The sequence below is a fragment of the Cheilinus undulatus genome, linkage group 9, assembly GCF_018320785.1.
Source record: "Cheilinus undulatus linkage group 9, ASM1832078v1, whole genome shotgun sequence".
Lineage (NCBI taxonomy): Eukaryota > Metazoa > Chordata > Actinopteri > Labriformes > Labridae > Cheilinus > Cheilinus undulatus.
In genome coordinates this window covers 28062945-28079621 of record NC_054873.1, presented here as the reverse complement: position 1 = coordinate 28079621, position 16677 = coordinate 28062945, and the positions used below count along the sequence as shown (strand labels likewise).

The 16677-nt window shown below is 39.4% G+C and overlaps 1 protein-coding gene across 1 annotated transcript; it reads left to right on the top strand.

Annotated features, from left to right (window-relative positions):
• si:dkey-234i14.6 lies at positions 1–12458 on the top strand. The gene is made up of 5 exons (XM_041796224.1): positions 1–788; positions 6363–6539; positions 8197–8406; positions 11165–11378; positions 11652–12458. The coding sequence occupies exons 1-5, from the start codon at positions 303–305 to the stop codon at positions 11828–11830; spliced, it is 1266 nt and encodes a 421-aa protein (XP_041652158.1). The 5' UTR covers positions 1–302; the 3' UTR covers positions 11831–12458.
• Positions 12459–16677: the final 4219 nt, after the last annotated feature.

The following is a 16677-nucleotide window of genomic DNA, read 5'->3' as shown; positions in this document are numbered from 1 at the left end:
TTCACATGTCTGCAGCTGCTTTTTCATTGACTTTTAGAAGCGTTGGCACTTGGAGAATTGTGCTGGATTGAAACGTTTGGATATATTTAAGGTTTCATTTTGTGCTGACGCTCTCTTGGAGAGAGGGAGAGAGAGAGAGAGAGAGAGAGTCCAGCGTGCTGCAACAACTCCACTTGCAGCGCAGGGAGCGCAGAGGACGCGCACAGCTGCTTTTGCTGTGTGCATGGACGGAAGGTCTTTTCTTCTTTTATTTAAGCTAAGATGACGGCCACACATTGAAAAAAGGGGACGCAACTGACGGGATGGGCGGGCTGCAGGCAGGAAACGCTGGAGTTGGCGACATGGGGGAAAACGCAGAAGAGAGGTACCGCGCGCTCGCCTATGACACCGCGCTGAGCACCCTGGTGGCCGTTTGCGTCTACGTGGTGGTCAAAGTGAGCCTGGACGGCATCAGGCAGTGGCGGGCCAGGATCTCGGTGCTCATCGTGGGGTCTGGTCCCGTGGGGCTGACGGCTGCCCTGGTTGCTGTCCGCTCCGGGAAGGTGCTGAAACTGACCGTGCTGGATGAGAGGTACCGGACCGCCCTGCTCTGCCGGCCGCAGCAGATCGCCCTGGACCCCCGCAGTGTCAAGTTCTTGCTGGGACTCGGGGTGGACTTTGATAACATGGAGGGCTGCTGGCACAACGAGCACTTTTTTACAAGGATCGGTGTGTTTCAGGAGTACCTGCTCAGCATCCTGGAGCAGAAGAAGCAGAAAGTGGAAGTCAAAGTTCAACTAGGTACCAAGGTACTATAACACACCGTTGCACATCAGTCAGCATAGCGCTTCACAGTACTGGTAGAGCTTTATGAAGTAATCCTGATGTGTTACAGTCCCATGTTACACAACCTTTCTTCCTGTCAGGATTTAGCTCATGCAAGTTATCAGAAAAACTCAGAGCACTGATCTAGAAACAATCTGTGATGACACTGTAGACAGCAAAGAGTCTCAGTCTCACCTCCATCCTGTAATGACTGGGCCTTTACAGTCTGTCAAACCTGATCCTCCCTCAGTGGCAGCGGTCAAAGCAAACAGGCTGGTGTGTGTCTCCACTCCAGCCTGGGTCAGATAGCTCTTAGTATTAATGGGGACAGAGATCCCTGTTCCCAGGACCATTCAGAGGCCACATCAGCTTTACCCCGATCCTGAACAATGCTGCTGTGTGTTACATCAGAACATCTTTGAGCTGTGGCTTCTGCTCTCAACATGACACAATTTGCTCTTAAAGCACCCTGAAACTTGACAAACATATTTTATAACTCAAATTAACTATAGGCTATTTATTGGTCATTCCTAATTCCTTAAATCTGACTTTCTGTGCTAAAAGTGCTCATTTATAAAAGGCTGACTGCACATATACCCTCCCACATTACTCCCAAAGCTTCTTCTCACACAACATTGTGTAATGTCCGAGTAAAAGCACGCTCATCAGTTGAAATAACTTGTTATGTAAGCTGACCTCAAACCTGAGGAGAATCCTGCCCACAGCTTTTAGGCTGGGGGTAAAGACTGTTAAACTGAATGGTGGAAAATCTAAACGTTGCATCATTAAGAGTAAAACTGCACATAAAATGGATTGTAACATAAAATCCTGATTAGATTCATAACTGTGTGTTCTAGTGCCTAATTTACTGTAAAACACACCTCAAGTTAGTATTAGAGCTTTGGAGATTAAAAACAACAACAGCAAATGTTATCACAATTTCAGTAGAAAATATTTTGCTTATTTTTTTTCCTTCAGCATGTGCTTCATGACACCGAGATAACACAATGAGAACAATTTCCCTGCTGGTCATTGACTACAAACAAAGAAACAACCCACTAACCCCAAACCTCAGCGGGGAGCAGTGAGCGCTAATTGTGGGCAAACAATTATGAAATGTTCACTGAATATCTGTGTCATGGCTGGAAACCAAGAGATGAGGCTCTGTTTCTACTCTGTTAAAGTCATACTATTGTGTGCTTTCATAACCATAAGTTTTACTAAGCCAGGAAGCAGTGTACACATCCCAACTGTGTAAAATGGGGATACGGTGATTTGCAACGAAGACTAAATGTTTAATGCTCAAACTGATGAAATATGATTTTGTTTAATTTCCACATTGTAAATTTGATAACTGCAACATGTTCAAAAAAGTTGAGAGGTTGTAACATGCTCAAAAACATCTTGAACATTCCAAAGTGAATAGATTAATTAAAAAACCACAGGGGATATTGCCATGATTGAGTAAAAATGATTTACTGTTAAATGGTCATCAGAGTAACTCCATGACTGTTGGGAGGTCATCAGTGTAACTTCATGACTGTTGAGAGGTCATCAGTGTAACACCATGACTGCCGAGGGGTCATCAGAGTAACTCCATGACTGTTGAGAGGTCATCAGTGCAACTTCATGACTGCTGAGGGGTCATCAGTGTAACTTCATGACTGTTGAGAGGTCATTAGTGTAACTTCATGACTGCTGAGGGGTCATTAGTGTAACTTCATGACTGTTGAGAGGTCATCAGTGTAACTTCATGACTGCTGAGGAGTCATCAGTGTAACTTCATGACTGTTGAGAGGTCATCAGTGTCACTTCAGGACTGTTGAATGGTCATCAGTGCAACTTCATGACTGCTGAGGGGTCATCAGTGTAACACCATGACTGCCGAGGGGTCATCAGTGTAACTTCATGACTGTTGAGAGGTCATCAGTGTCACTTCAGGACTGTCGAATGGTCATCAGCGTGACTTCATGAATGTTGAATGGTCATCAGTGTAACACCATGACTGCCGAGGGGTCCTCACTGTAACTTCATGACTGTTGAATGGTCATCGGTGCAAGTTCATCACTGTTGAGAGGTCATCAGTGTAACTTCATGACTGCCAAGGGTCCTCAGCGTGACTTCATGACTGTTGAATGGTCATCAGAGTAACTCCATGACTGTTGAGAGGTCATCAGTGTAACTTCATAACTGTTGAGAGGTCATCAGTGTAACTTCATGACTGTTGAGAGGTAATCAGTGTAACTTCATGACTGTTGAGAGGTAATCATTGTAACTTCATGACTGCTGAGGGGTCATCAGTGTGACTTCATGACTGCTGAGTAGTCATCAGTTTAACTTCATGACTGTTGAGAGGTCATCAGTGTAACTTCATGACTGCTGAGGGGTCATCATTGTAACTTCATGACTGCTGAGGGATCATCAGTGTAAGTTCATCACTGTTGAGAGGTCATCAGTGTAACTTCATGACTGTTGAATGGTCATCAGTGTAACTTCATGACTGTTGAATGGTCATCAGAGTAACTTCATGACTGCTGAGAGGTCATCAGTGTAACTTCATGACTGTTGAGAGGTCATCAGTGTAACTTCATGACCGTTGAATGGTTATCAGTGTAACTTCATTAAAACAACTCACTGCTGTGATGTTCTGGTAAAACTGGCGTTTTAGCAGCATCAACATTAATCTCCTTCTCCATAACTGCACCCGCTCTTGCTGCTGCTTGTTTACATCACAACTTTGCTGCGCCTGAAAGTACTGCCCCTTGTTGCTGATTGGTCCTGTCACTTTCTAATCGGGCCCAAACGGTTCAGATGGGAGCTTTGCAAGATGGATTCACCAGTGAGAAACACGGAAACGGGTGTATCCATCTGCTTTGCAAGGTTAGATATTTATGGTATTGTCAGAAGAAAAGTTAATGTTACACAGTAGTACACATGATCCTGTCCCAACTTTTTTGGACCATGTTGCAGGCATCAAATTCAGAGTGTGTGTATATTTCCAAAAAGACGATAAAGTTCAGCATTTGTACAGTTACATATATTGGACTGTGCCATAATAAATCAAATATAGACTGAAATGATTTGCCTATCACTTCATTCTTTTTTAACAACCTAACTTTTTTGGACTTGGGGTTTCATACAATAAAACTAAAGCAGTAAAAGCAGCGTCTTTTATTCTGATGCTGCTCCTGTTAGCTGTCTCTGCTCTCTGTGACTCATCGACATGGAGAAGGAGGAGTAAGACAAGGTCAGGAGGGGTTGAGATCACTGAAAACCTCAGTTTACTTTAGAATCACTGCCAAGTTTGCCATTTCCTTTTCATTTGACAGCACATAGTGTTAATGAATGATTGTTTTCGCCTGTCAGGGCTTCAAATGTCTAAGAATACAAAGATTTCTTTTTTTAAAGCCCATGCTCTCAACTGTGTAACTGGATTTAACATAGATCTGATTGACTCTGAGCCTCTATAGGGTTTTTATTCCAATTTTCATCACTCATGCCATGCTCTTTTTTCTCTAAGTGGATGGTGTTTACTGTAACACACTGACACAGTAAAAAATCTCTTTGAAAGATGCTCTGATCTTAAGAAACAATGGCTTGAGCCCATTCTGCAGCTTTCAACAGTGTAGTTTAGTATGGTTTGGTTCAAATTAGGGAAAAGTGCAAAAAAAAAAAAAAACAATCTGTATCATCCTACCTTTTAGGCACTCCTCTGGCGGGTTGTGCCAGAAAGTTAGGACTCTAAAGGATGCAGTAAGACTCATTAGAGTCTGCTGATTGGCCAATAGCTCCCTTTCATTGTGATAAACAGAAGAAGAAGAAAAAAACACAAAATGCTGGATGTTCTCTGTTGTTGTGTTGCATTTCCTGTGCTACATTCGTCTTCTTTATTGAACTGCCAGGCTAAACTTTTTCAGGCTGCTAAGATGTCACACTATTTTATAGCTGATGTGGGTATTGCCATCTAGCTCACATATCTGCCAACCAAGTTGGGTTGAGGCACTCTGGAAATGCAAGATGGATCAGGGTCCTCACTATACTGAACCAAACTAGACTGCTTGGAGACACTACTCCCATCTGGTCGCCATTGACAGTCATTGACGAGGGGTGGTAGTGTGTTGGCTACTATGAGCTCCCTTGCTGGCACATGGCAACTTAAAAAAACATGATATTTGGTTCTGGTAGCTTGGTGGTTGTGTCAACGCGTGGTACACCCCATATAGAGAGGCTCTAGTCCTCAACACAATTGGCCTGTGTGTGAAGCCAGCCTGTGGCTCTTTTTCCTGCATATCTTTCCCCACTCTGCCTGGTTTCTAACTCTATTCCCTGTCATAACTCTCCAATGAGTGCATAAGAAAACTCAAAATAATTCTTATTTAGCCAATAGAGGGTATATGTGACATTTTGTAATTTTTTGTTGTTGTTGTTGTTGTTGTTGTTGTTGTTGTTTTTTAAGTGTTAATGCAAACAACATACATTTTGGAAGGTATGTTTTTTTTTTTTAAGCAGACTTGAAATTTTAATACCAGAACTTGTTATGGGTCAAAAAAAAATTCTTGAGAGTTCTTCTAAACATTCAAGGTGTGGGATGTCTATAAATAGGTCTGGTAGGGGAAATTGCATGCTTTTTTCCAGGTTCCCTATAGGGACGCCTTTTTAAATGATTTATTATAATCTTAAAATATACAAAAATAATAATGCATAAAATTAAAGTTGTCGCTCATTATCAACATATTCAAGTCTGTGACAATCCTCCTCAAGGAAATCTAACAAGTATGTTCTATGTAGAAAATATTTTGTTGTGTTTTTTTATAGTACAAAAATCTTGAATTTTTGCACTTAAACTGGCACGAAAAGGGTTAAATTCCTTAAATAAAAAAGCTAATTACAAATATAGTGTCCATACAGTGTCCATTTTTGGCCACTTACACCTTGAGCATAACAATTTATTGATTAATTACATTCCTGAAAAAAAAACCCCATAAAAATCAATTTTTTTACTCATTAATAACACATTGAAGGCTCTGATAATCCTCTTCCAGGAAATTCAATTTGCATTTAGTCCATATAAAATTTGTCATTTTCTGTGTGTTTTTATATCACAAACACCAGGGGTTTGCACTTGAACTGGCATTTAAAGTTTTAAATTCACAAACATTAATTCATGTTTGATATTTATGGTCAGGTCTGATCTTTATCAAAAAACAATCTAAAAAAAATGGGGAAAAAATAATTTATTATATATGTATTGTTATTTATGTATGGTGCCATTTTCAGCCACTTACACCCTTAGCGTAAAAATTTCCTTTACACCATCTGAGGGATACAATTACATGCATTAAGCCTTTTATGAGAATTGTGAATATTTTGCAATCAAACACTTATTTTTACAAAATTTTATTAAAAGCTGCACCTTTAGTTACAGAAATTAGAATCTGTGTTCTTCAGAGTATGTGCTATGTTATATCCCTCTCTGTTAGGTGAATGACAAATCTTTACAAAATCTAAATGAGATTTTTTAGAGTTTTCCTTGTTTTTTGTATCTCTTGTCTTCATAGTTCACAGAGGAGTACCTGCGGAAGATCCCTCAAAATAACTGGCCACGTGTGATCGTGGTGGCTGATGGCTCGTGTGGAGACTCTTGCTCTGTGCTGGGCATCAGCTCAGACTACACTGTGGAGTCCTGCCATGCTTATGGAGCTAACGCTGCTATCGAGAGACTGGATCAGAGACAGGTCAGAGCACACAATCTGCATACGCAAACATGAATGTACGCACACCTTAGTGCACACATTCACTCATGCACACACGCTGAGGCAATCAGTGACAGGTGTGTGTTTGAGTAAAGAATGAAAGCTGTAGAAACAGGATATTACAGGATATCATGGTGAAGGCGACTTTATTTGGCCTAATAAAGCCGGGTTGGGCAAACAGGGACGTGAGCCTGCCAGTAACAGCCGAATGCAATATTAAACACAATATGCGACTCTCATATAAACAGACAGATCTGAGCAGACTCAACACTGGCCCTGTTTTGATTTACTCATTGAGTTTGATAGGAGCAGCTGTTGCTCTGATGGATTCACGTGATGAAGGATGATAAGGCCAGAGATTTGCTACACCCCCTTGACCACATTCGTAATCTGTGAATATGAATCAAGATACAAAAAATATCAGAGCCAATGCTTTTTTTTTTTCAAAATGTGGAAAAAGTCACCTGATATTAAATAAGCAGATGGTTCTTTGAAGGATGACTCAGTGATGATACCAAGAGGCCTACAAAAGACAGAATACATGAATAGAGAGCACTTTAATCGAGAAACTGATTATAAAAATGGGCTTTTTTATTTGCCTGTATTTAGATAGAGAAATAAAGCATGTGTTGTAATATGTTAGTGCACACATAAGATTAAAAAGCCAGACCAATGGTATTTATCCTGCACAGATCACCCAAAGCTTTGTTGTTATATTATTGATATGAACTTGTTAAGATAGAATGTTGTCATTATTACAGACAGTGACAAGCTGCAGCTAAGGTAGATTTTATTATGGTGAAAAAATCAGTTTAGGTAAGAAAAAAACATCCAGGCTTATATAAACTAATACCTGGACACAGGCTTAGCCTCCTTTCCCATTTTATGCTGCCATAACCATTCCCATCACGTTCTCTTTAGTGTCTGTGGTCTGCTTTTTATTGCCCGCTTTTCTCCCCGGCTGTTTCCTGTAGTGATTGAATTTACCTCCCAGGATATGACCCGCTCGGCCCCGCCGTCTCCTCATCCCCTCCCTATCGCTGCTCTGCTCTTGCTCTGTCTCCCTCGTCTGCACTAGGTGCTGTCTGATCCCACTCGGATAGTTTATGCCATTGAGGAGAAAATTGATCAATTCTGGCTTTAGGGGAAATGTGGGGCCACTAAAAGTAAAAAAAAAGTGTTGTTAATCTCAAGTGATGACAGTTCTATAGGCCTGTTGGTAATACTCCAAATCTTTTCTTTGTCATGAGCTAATTGTTTATTTTTGTCTTCAAATACATTGTCAGCTGTGAGGCTTTCTACAGAGAGGTGTGTGCCTTTCCAATCAACTTAACTTACCACAGGTGACTCCAAACATCTCAGCTAAAAAACATTTCTAAAATTCTTTTTATTTATTTGTTCATTCTGTGTGTAGATGAATAAAAAAATATTCATTTTTATTGTAGCATTAGGCTGCAACATAACAAAACTGAAAAAAAGTGAACTAAACTCACTGTACATGAAATGCATGTAAAAGAATTTAAGCCAATTTGCAGACGTATGGTAAATATCAAAATGAAGATCCCTGTATCAATATTGTTTATTATCTGACATGATTTCATATGCCATTTGTCTTTTTTCCTGTCTTTCTACACTTTAGGTTCCCACCCCTGAGATCAGAGCCCACAGCCTCTACTTTGACCTGTCTGCTTACGGGGTGGAGGCACTGCGAGAGCACCGAAACCCGGCATTCAAAACCGGCTTCCACCTGAAAATCTACGGCACCTTCAGAAACCGCTACATGGCCCTCGTCTGCCCTGCATCTGACACCAAGATGGTCCGCTTCCTCAGGCACACGGCCAACTCCTCTGTGAGCCACTCCAGCTCTGCTTGTTTGTTTTGTTGTTGACTTCTTACAAATACATTTCTATAAAGACTCTATGTGTGAGGAACATGCAGCTGTGTTTCCATTTTAGTGCAAGGGAAAGGCGGCTAATAATAAATCCTGCCCACCTACTTATTCTTCACCTTTCAGTTAGCAAATAGCCTTTGACTGCACTATTGTTGGAGTCCATTAGTGTCTGAATGTGTACATGTTGGTGTGAGTGTGCACAAACGTTGAAGTCTGTGGAGATGTGTGAGTGTGTGGTTGGCTGAGAGCATTAGAGGAAGAAATGGGGAAAAGGGGGAGGAGAAAAAGACCTCACTAAAGTGTTTGTAGAGGCCATCTGTACCCTGCTTTAACGCACCAGTGGATAAACAGAGGGCAGCACTTTTTCTACATCAGACAGTGGTCGCTTTAGTGACTACTGGGCTGTTGTTTTTTTATTTAAACTCTCCAGGTTTCTATGTAAAGTCATTCTCTGATCACACACAGCATACAGTGGAGTACACACAGGTAAATACCAAGACCATCCTTGGAGCTCTTGTTGCTATGTGGGTGGCCATTTAGATGCACTGTTACTTGGTAACAGATGACTATGTGAGTACGGGGCAAAGGAGCACAGAGAAAGAGAGGGAGAAATGCACATCACTCAATACCCACCATCACCTGAAAATCAATGAGAACAGAAATTAGGTGGAGAAACCCTCTTCTTTCTTTTTCTTTTTGTCCCATTATATAGGACTGAAGAAAGTACACAAGAAAAGCTTTTTGGTATTTTAGAGGAGGGATTGCTCTTTATGTTGGAAGTCTTAGTTTTAGCAGTAATAGGTTTTTAACTAAATGTTTGGTGAATAAATAGATTTTTTAATTCCACCTATTCTACCCTAAAGATGCAGGCCAAAGTTCTTCATAGCCCAAAATTACAAATTCAGTTATCTAAGTAGTTCAAAATCAAAAGGTAAGCTATTTGAAGGCATAACTTGTATCAACCAAAATAATTCATAATTGTAGAAAGTAGAGTGTCATTTTAAGTACATTATTCATGACTAAGCTTAGTATTTAAGTTTGAATATGTCCTGAATTCAGTGTTGTTTCCTTTTTTTGTCTCTCAGAGCCCAGAGCCCACAGATTTTACTGGGCCCATGGCAAACCCAGAGACTGGGTGATCCTTAGTTTTGATTTATTGATAATATTCATGTATGTGTGTTAGATAAATAGCATTGGTGCTAGCCTCCTGACTAACAGTTAACTCATTTTGGAGCTGAAAAGCGTGTCACGCTGTTACTAGGTTCTGTTGTTAAAATTTGTTAAAACCACTTTTACTGCCCATTTTTGCCACTTTGTTACCACTTTTCATCATTTTTTTTGCAAATATTTGTGCCTTTTTATCAATTTTTTTCACATTTTAAACCTTTTTCATCACTATTTACCTGTGCATTTTTGCTTCTTAAACACATTTTTTCCACTTTTAACCAGTGGTGTAAAAAGTACAAGGCTACTCTAGTAAAAGTGCAGTTACTCTGGTTAGAATTACCTAAGTTCAAGTAAAAGCACTGGTCTATAAAACTACACCAGTAAAAGTAAAATTTATTTGATTTAAAGTTTACTTTTAGTACTGAGTAGCTACTGTGGAGTTATACAGTAAAATATAATCTTTCCTTATTGGCCAGAACAACAAGAGACTGACACCACGTCGTCAAACTCTATTATAAAGAAAAATGCAAGGAAAAAAATAGAAGCATTTATTAAACTCATATAGAGTGAAATTTGACACTTTAAAATGTTTGTATTTGTCCACACTTACATAGATAAACTACACTTTTGAAAGTCTCAGGTACAATATTCTACATTTTGACAAAGCTGTAGTAACTCCTTCAAATCTGTGGCATAGTGGGCCTCTTCTGGCAAAACAAAGTAGAGTCAATCTCACAGCAAGAACAGGTGAGAACACTGATCAGGAATAAGCTCTCTGTGTTCTTCAGCAGCACCCAAAGTTAGTACAGGTGGGAACTCTAGCTCAGTGGATAACTTCACTCATGGTGCAAATGTGTATCACATTAACAAAACAACAACAATCAAACAGAAACATGAGCAAAATAACCCATGCAGTGACCACTGTCCAACAGGCAACATCCAAACATAACAACACTTTACCCAAAGGCATGATGGGGAAATCTGCCAACACATCCCCCCAGATTTAAGGTAACTCTTTAAAGAGTTGAGCTAACACTGGAATTGAACAAACCATTTATTTGTCACTTTTAACTCATTTCATCCACTTTTATTATTTAATTTACTCATTGTAATTCAGTTTTAAGCAAAGGGGGTTGCATTTTAAAGAAGGCTACTATGGCACAAACAGATTTAAATAACTTGTTGCTTTCATAAGAATAGTTATTATTCTGGTAAAAAAAAAATTAAAGTACAGTTTTCACTGCTTAACTTTACAATGGACCATGTTTTTGCTGACCTCGATTGCCCCTATATTTGGCTTGGCCACAGAAAGCTCTCCCTTTCACCCCCCCTTATGTTTGGCCTTGCTCAGTTTTAAGCAAAATGTCAATAAGCACTCCTGGCTGGAGCAGCATATTTCTAATGACCTGTCTTTAAAGAAATCTGAGGATTTTTGTTGTCATCTCATGTTTTTTTCTTGAAACAACAGTTTTTTTAAAAAAAAAAATTGTCCTTTTTTCATCTCAGAAGTGTTGATAAATATCCTTAAATCTGCCTTTTGTCTTCCTAGATCATGAAGAACATTTTCCACCAGTCCTTCAATGCCTATAAGACAGACATTGAACCTCGTCTGAGCGATGTGACACTGCACCACATGCAGTGCAGCCGGCGTCTCTTTGAGATACAGTTATCTCACAGACGCATCAGTGCAGCATACATCGAGGGGGACGACGTGGCGGTGACTGTTGAGGGGGAGGCGGCACGTGTGCTCAACTTTGACACAGGTACACATCTATAAATAATAGTGATTGCATTGTAGAGAAAAGCAATAAATTATTTTTTATTTGTGCAGTATGTTTGTTGTTAATGGGTGTGTGACTCATTACTGCACCCAGTGGCCTTATCCGCCTCTGTCTCCCTGATGCTCACTGTTTTTATGAGCAGCTTTTAATTGAAGCAGAATAAAGATGATTCCTGTAAACATGGGCTGCCATTACCATGTTATACATGATCTAATGCATGAATGATTTAATTTTTTTCTTTCCTTTTCTCCTCAGGTTGTGGGGTGAATCTAGGTATGCGAGGTCTGGAGTCAATGGGGTCGTTTATTTACCGAACAGCCACCGCTGTGGACCAGAACGACATTCTGGAGGCTCTGTCGGCTAAGATGCAGCACTCCAGACAGGTGGCTGAGTCCATTAAACAGACAGGCCTGGCTGAATCCATGTATGACTGAAGCAGAAGGACAGCCTGGTGAATGCATAACGCCCCCTAGTGAAAAGTGGCAGTAGGTGGTTTGTGTTTACAGTGAATGTTTACAATGAATCATCAGTGTGCATTGAAGCTCTGATGGCTCTGCATTGGACAGGGCTGAATGAGCTGTACACAGATGGATAATGGATGTAAACATGTGAACATAAGTCTTTGTGACAAACATTGAGTGGATCTACTTGTGATGGATGCTTCGAGAACAACAGAGGCCACGTAAAGTATAATAGATTAGAAGGTTTTCAGTGCAGCAAACTGTGGCAGAGAGAGGTGTTCGTGTCCAAAAGATATGCTTAAAAATGATGCATTGACTGCACTTTTAATTTATCTTTAAAGAGTAAGAGGAGGAGTAAGAATGGACCTGATTTCCAAAGCAAACCCTTTTGTGGTCTCTTGAGGGAACATCAGTGGTGCTAGAGGTAAAATGAGCTACAGGACAGAGAGGTTTAATCCTGTTAATATCTCTGATTTAACAGACAAACGTGAAGAGTGATCATGTAAGGAAGCTGCCGCTCCAAAGTGTTTTTCTATCAAGCCTTTGTGTTTGTGTTTGACTGGTGAAAATTGTGTTGATGATGTTTATAAGTGTTTGTTAAAGTGTCATTTTGGTCTGCTGCCTTGTAAATCAAGATTTATATTTTAAATATAAACATTCATGCAACCAATCTATGAGCCTGCATTGTCATGGGTAAATCACTGGTGACCTCTTTTCTCTTTCAGTTTCATATTTTGGTCAAGTTAACCTGATAGGAGACAAAGGTTATTATTTAAGGTTATTTCAGATGGACGAACATTTGCTGACAGTTGTAACCTGCTCCTGCTGAATCAGATCAAACGGAGGATTTCTTAAAAGAGTGATGAGGATGGTCTCTGCTCTTTATCTTTTCCAACTGCTAAATGCACTTTAATTAAGAGAGAAATGATCTAAACAAAAAGTAATCACCCAAACATGGCTAAAGGGATCTTGATATCAATGCCAGTCTATATAATGTGCATAACAGTTGCTTAATAACAAATAAAAGCAGGTTTTGATCAGGTTTATTCAATGTGACATCTGGAAACAAAACCCTTTGAGGTAAATACAGTATGGTGCTGGGAATACATTGTCTCCCCTATGTCATAGTGACAATATGTGGCTACACTACCCTCTAGTGGTGTGGCCTAACCATTACATCTGCTGTTTTTAAAACAACAACCACTCATTTGGTGTTAGAATTGTGTAAATGTTAAGATCCCTCACAGAGCAGTTTTTCTTGTTGCTAAATACTCTGAATGTTACTGGAGGACATAGTCTAGATCAGGGGTCATCAAGTACATTTGCACAAAGGCCAGATTTTGTTTGACAGAAACTCTGGGGGCCAGACTTTCAAATACACAAAAATTAAAGAAATATTTTGGTCCAATTGAAATATTATTGTAGTAGTATTTGTATTTTCTTTCAAAATGCAGGACATTTTTAATCATTACCAGTGAGATCAGTCCCTATTATCTATAATGCAGCAGGCCACAAGGAGACAGGCCTGACAACAGAATTCACTGAGCCCCTGAAAATCCCAGAGAACGGGGATTGTGATTTAGAACCCGTGTTGACTCATTTTTGACAGTTATAACCCCTTTTTGCCTCTTTAACCCAATTTTAGAAAGTTTTAAACCCCTTTTGAACATTTTTTCCCTTTGTGCCTCTCTTTTCCATTTTTTCCACTTTTCTTCTGTTTTTGCCACTTTTTAACCCCTTTTCATTACAATTTTTTTCAACAATTTTTGCAACTGTAAAACCAAGTTTTGCCACTTTTTGATACTTTTGGCCTCTTTACCCCAATTTTTGTTATTTTTTTAACCCGTTTAAAGCACTTTTCCTGCATGTTTTTTTTTAGATTTATTTCTGGGCATTTTTGTGCCTTTATTTGATAGAGGAGGAAAGTGGATAGAGTTGAAAGCAGGAATGAGAGTGGGGGAGAGACATGCGTATATGGGGCGTGCCTTAAATGACTGGGCCACTTGTGCCCCTTGCTGCATGTTTTATCCCCTTTGTGCCACTCTTTTATCGGTTTTTGCCTCTTTTTAACCCCTTTTCATTACTTTTTTGCACTATTTTTTGTCATTTGTTACAAATGTTTGATACTCGTTGCCCCTTGTTTCCTCTTTTACCAATTTTTGTCACATTTTAACCCCTTTTCACTACTTTTCCTGACAATTTTTGTCCCTTTGTGTCACAACCCATTCTGCCACTTATCACCCATTTTTGCTTCTCCCTAACCCCTTTTCAACACTTAATCTGGTCATTTTTGCAGCACTTCTGCCAACCTTAACCCCTTTTTAAATATCTACAAATTATGACAGTAAATTTCAGTAAAAATAGATCAAATGGTAAATCATTCTAAAACTATTTCACTATTAATTATTTGCGGGATGGATTTAACAGTTGCAGACCTTTAAAGCCAACGGATACTCTTAAAACTACATCTTCTTTTCCTCCTTTTCTGAATTTAATGATCTTTTGGGGGCCGGACAGGAGGCTTTGAGGTGCCTGACATGGCCCCTGGGCTGCCAGTTGATGCTCACTGATCTAGATGTTCGTCCCTGAACTCAACTTAACTTTATAAATACAGCAGTTTTCATACATGAAGACAGGCTGCCCAAAGATCTTCATAAAGACCAGACAAACAAGGAATACAAAAGAGAAATTGACAACAATAGATAAAATCCTAAAAGGCTTAATCCAGGAACAACGTCGGGCTGTAAAAGGATGAAAAAATTATAATATCCTTTAATCTCAGAATTTCACTAGTTTATTGTTATCAATCCTCTTTTTCACATTCCCGTTTTGCATTTGAAACTATTTTTGTTTAATTTTGGATTTTTGCACAGTCTTTAATTAAGGCTAAATGATTTCCTGTTTGGATATGAACCGGCCTTTATTTGAAAGAAAAGGAACTTTGAGTAGATCAAAGATTATGACATGAAATGAGCCACCAAAAAACAAGAGAGCTTGGCTGCAGACATCAGACATTTATGAACACATGGGCACTTGGTCATTCATAAATGCATGCACTTTGCCTACATGCTTTTTTAAATTGTGGTGTCTTTTCATTAAAACTAAACTCTATAAGGTGTATGTCCTATACACATTAAACCAATGTTTCATTTTGTGCATTAATTTCACATTTACATCTGGTTCTCACAATGCTTTTCTCAAAACCCCTTTGATATTAAAGGGTTTTTTGTTGTTTCTTTGTTTTTCTCAAAAACGGCAAATTATATTGATCATGACTGATTTGTAAAATTAATAAAAGGATAAAACATCCAAGGGGGTGAATCTGAAATAAATCAGCACAAATAGAACGAGACTCAGTTTTTGTTTTTTAAACAGATATCTCTGCGTTGTTCTTAACACGGAGAGTCTTTAGCTTTAGTCTCTAGATGTTGAGAGACAGAACTATTAACTGCTCCATGCCAGCCTTTCCCTTCTCCAGACTAACAGACATCACCAGTCTCTACCTCCTGAAGCCGCTCCTCTGTCTAATTAAAAACATTCATCTGCTCGCCGTGCCCTCCAAGGTCAATAGTCTGGACCTCTGAACCAGCCCCCGCTGTAGCACAAGGTCTTTCATTAGATTAAACACAATAATGAGAAAATCTTTTATCTTTGCATATAATTAAAGCTAGGATGAAGGACAACTTAATCAATGATGTAGAATGACAAGTTCGTAAATGAATTAGAGCTGCCTATGGGGGCTTGGCTGCAATCAATGACTAATGTTAAGCAGAGAGTGGATAGGTAGTCACGGCAACAGGCATCTATCAATCCAACCGGGAATATTTAATGCTGGAAGTAGGGACTGAGATTGAGCTGGCAGACTGATCAACCTCTGTGTTTGATTTGACATTAAAGCTCCTATGGGGAATTTTCCATTTGTGTCAACTTTAGCGCCCCCTGTAGACAAAGTAGTAACTTCTATCTTGTCAATGATTTTGTACTGCATATGTGTAAGTAGTGATCTTTTATGCTTATTTTATCAATATTTTTAACTAAACTCTCATTCTGCTTTTTCAACTGTATGGGAAAAATTTAAAAAGAAACCGTCTGACACCCCCTCCAGTTTTTTTTCAATTTATTTTATGTTTGAGCCTGATGGACAGTTGTTTAATTTTTTTTTCTGTTATTAATCTACATTGAAAATTTGCTACAAAAAAACAAAAAACAACAACAACAAAAAAAAACTATTAGAAATAAAAAACTTAAATATCAAATGGACATATGTATTTAGACCCCTTGCAAAAACACTTGAAATTTAACTCAGGTTCCTCACGTTTCCCTTGATCCTGCTGAGATGTTTCTACACCTTGATTGGAGTCCACCTGCGGCAAACTGAACTGATTGGACCTTTCTATAGAAGCCCTCACAGTTTACAATGAATATCAGAGCAAAAACCAAGCCATGAGGTCAAAGAAACTGCCTTCAGAGCTCAGAGACAGGATTGTTGCAAGGCAAAGATCTTAGGAATGATAAGAAAAAATATTCTGCTGCACTGAAGGCTCCCAAGAACACAGTGGCCTCCATAATTTTCAAATGGTAGAAGTCTGGCACAACCAGGACTCTTCCAAGAGCTGGTCACTTGGCCAAACTGAGCAATCAGGGGAGGAGGGCCTTTGTAAGAGATGTGACCAAGAACCTGATGGTCACTCTGACTGAGCTCCAAAGATCTTGTATGGATATGGGACAAAGCTCCAGAGGGACAACCATTACTGCAGCCACTACCAATCTTGGATTTATGAATGAGTGGCCTCTCCTCATGTTCAAAACACATGAAAGCA

Coding starts and splice junctions, on each gene's coding strand:
- si:dkey-234i14.6 (XM_041796224.1), top strand. CDS start 303: ATGGGCGGGCTGCAGGCAGGAAACGCTGGAGTTGGCGACATGGGGGAA. Junction 789..6,362: donor AAGTTCAACTAGGTACCAAG/GTACTATAACAC, acceptor TTGTCTTCATAG/TTCACAGAGGAGTACCTGCG. Junction 8,407..11,164: donor GGCACACGGCCAACTCCTCT/GTGAGCCACTCC, acceptor TTGTCTTCCTAG/ATCATGAAGAACATTTTCCA.